The sequence below is a fragment of the Centruroides sculpturatus genome, unplaced genomic scaffold, assembly GCF_000671375.1.
Source record: "Centruroides sculpturatus isolate CEXI.00-Female unplaced genomic scaffold, Cexi_2.0 scaffold520, whole genome shotgun sequence".
NCBI classification, from domain to species: Eukaryota; Metazoa; Arthropoda; class Arachnida; order Scorpiones; family Buthidae; genus Centruroides; species Centruroides sculpturatus.
This window is the reverse complement of record NW_019385076.1, coordinates 232331-234090: the sequence shown is the minus strand read 5'-3', so window position 1 is coordinate 234090 and position 1760 is coordinate 232331. Positions and strand designations below refer to the sequence as shown.

The window sequence follows — 1760 nt, the reverse complement described above, 5'->3', positions numbered from 1 at the left end:
TGTTCGTTAACCGAAGCAATTTTTCCCATAGAAATTAATGCAAATGCAATTAATCCGTTCTAGTCTCCGAAATTTTTGTGATTTTATTTGTAATATACAGTAATTTTCTTTGATGAAAATGTAAGAAAACGTAGTATCTATCGTTACAGCAACAAACATGTAAACTTTGTTTAATAAAATAGCACTGTACATACCTTCGTTTGTTGTAGTTGGTGGCAGAAAAGTGGAGATGTACGAACCTTAATGCTTAGAAGGGGAATCCCCTCCAAAAAATAACGGGTAGCACTTCATTGGAAGATTCTTCCCGTTGAAGTCTCTTTCGGTAAAAAAAAAATCCCACCAGTGGCTAAGTGGTCTTCGTACCTTGAAACACGGGGGAGTTCGTTTGTGGGTTCGCACCTTGTTCAAACGGGCTGGCCACGTGGAGTTTTCCGGGTTTTCTCCACGCCTGTAACGCCTAAATAGGGGCCAGTTTCCCTTAAAACACCTCCCAGAAGGCATTCCCCTAGGCAGATCGCCCAAGTGTTGCGTTGCCATAACTTAACAAAGAAACAAACTCTTTCCACCTAAGGAATTGATCTAAAGTTGATTGTCTTACTCTTTTAATCAAAATTTTTCTCAAATGCAATAACGCATTGTAGTTTATATTGCGTTGTCGTTTTCTATTGCCACTATGACNGTTTTTTTTAATTTTTATACCAAGAACTTTATGTGCAGCTCCCAATATTTTTAGGTAGGTAACTAGGACTCTTACAGCAAAAAGTCTGGGCACTCCTGGTATAGAGAACACTTGGAATTGTATAATGAACTAGCTTACCCGTCGCGCATTGCTGCGATCTCAGAAGAAACGAAATTCAAGCAAACTCGTTATAATAAAATTAAATTTACATTTTATTATTTTTATTGAAACTTATTATTAATGTTGTCGTTTTCTATTGCCACTATGAATTTTTTCTTTCTTGGATGCCATATTGATTAAATATATAAATCACAAAATTGAAAAAAGAAGTATAGCACAAACACTCGGAAAAGCAATGCTTAACTTGCGCATGCCTAACATCAACTAAAATTTGACACAAAATACCGTTACGTTCGTTATCCGAGTTTTGTTCGTTATCCGAGACAAAATTTTTGCGAAATGAAAGTTCGTTAACCAATTTGGTCGTTAACCAGGACGTTCTTATAAACCAAAAATATTTATTTTAAAAAACAAATAGGTGACTCCAACTCATGGTTTTAAACGAGGAATGAAATTAGAAGCAGTAGATAAAAAAAATAGTTCTTTAATTTGTGTAGCTACAGTGTCTGATGTTTTGGAAAATAGATTTTTAGTACATTTTGATGGTTGGGAAGATGATTATGATTATTGGACAGATCCCACATCACCTTTCATTCATCCGGTTAACTGGTGTAGTGAATTTGGTCATGTTCTTACACCGCCAAAGAGTAAGTTAAATAAATATATCTTTCTTAATTACCTAATTATTCTATTATTATTATTGTTGTATTTTAAAACTAAACATTGCTATTAATTAATTGACTGTAAAGCAAAAAGTATCTGTAATAGTTACATATTTATTAGAATTAGTATATTTATTTATCTTCTAAATACATCAATACTGCTAGAAAAGCCATCTCTCAAGTGACATACAAATGAATAACATTTATATTTTATTAGATATATTCCAGAAGAATTCAGATAGGATATTTAGATAATATAACATTATTGTAATTTACATATATATATATATATATATGTA

At 32.6% G+C, this 1760-nt stretch overlaps 1 protein-coding gene across 1 annotated transcript in view; it reads left to right on the top strand.

Moving 5' to 3' along the window:
• Window positions 1–1760, top strand: part of LOC111634312 (lethal(3)malignant brain tumor-like protein 1) — a 57147-nt gene that overhangs the window by 25561 nt on the left and 29826 nt on the right. The window contains exon 5 of the mRNA XM_023379063.1: window positions 1218–1446. Coding sequence (XP_023234831.1) covers window positions 1218–1446 — 229 coding nt within the window. The remainder of the gene's footprint in view (window positions 1–1217; window positions 1447–1760) is intronic.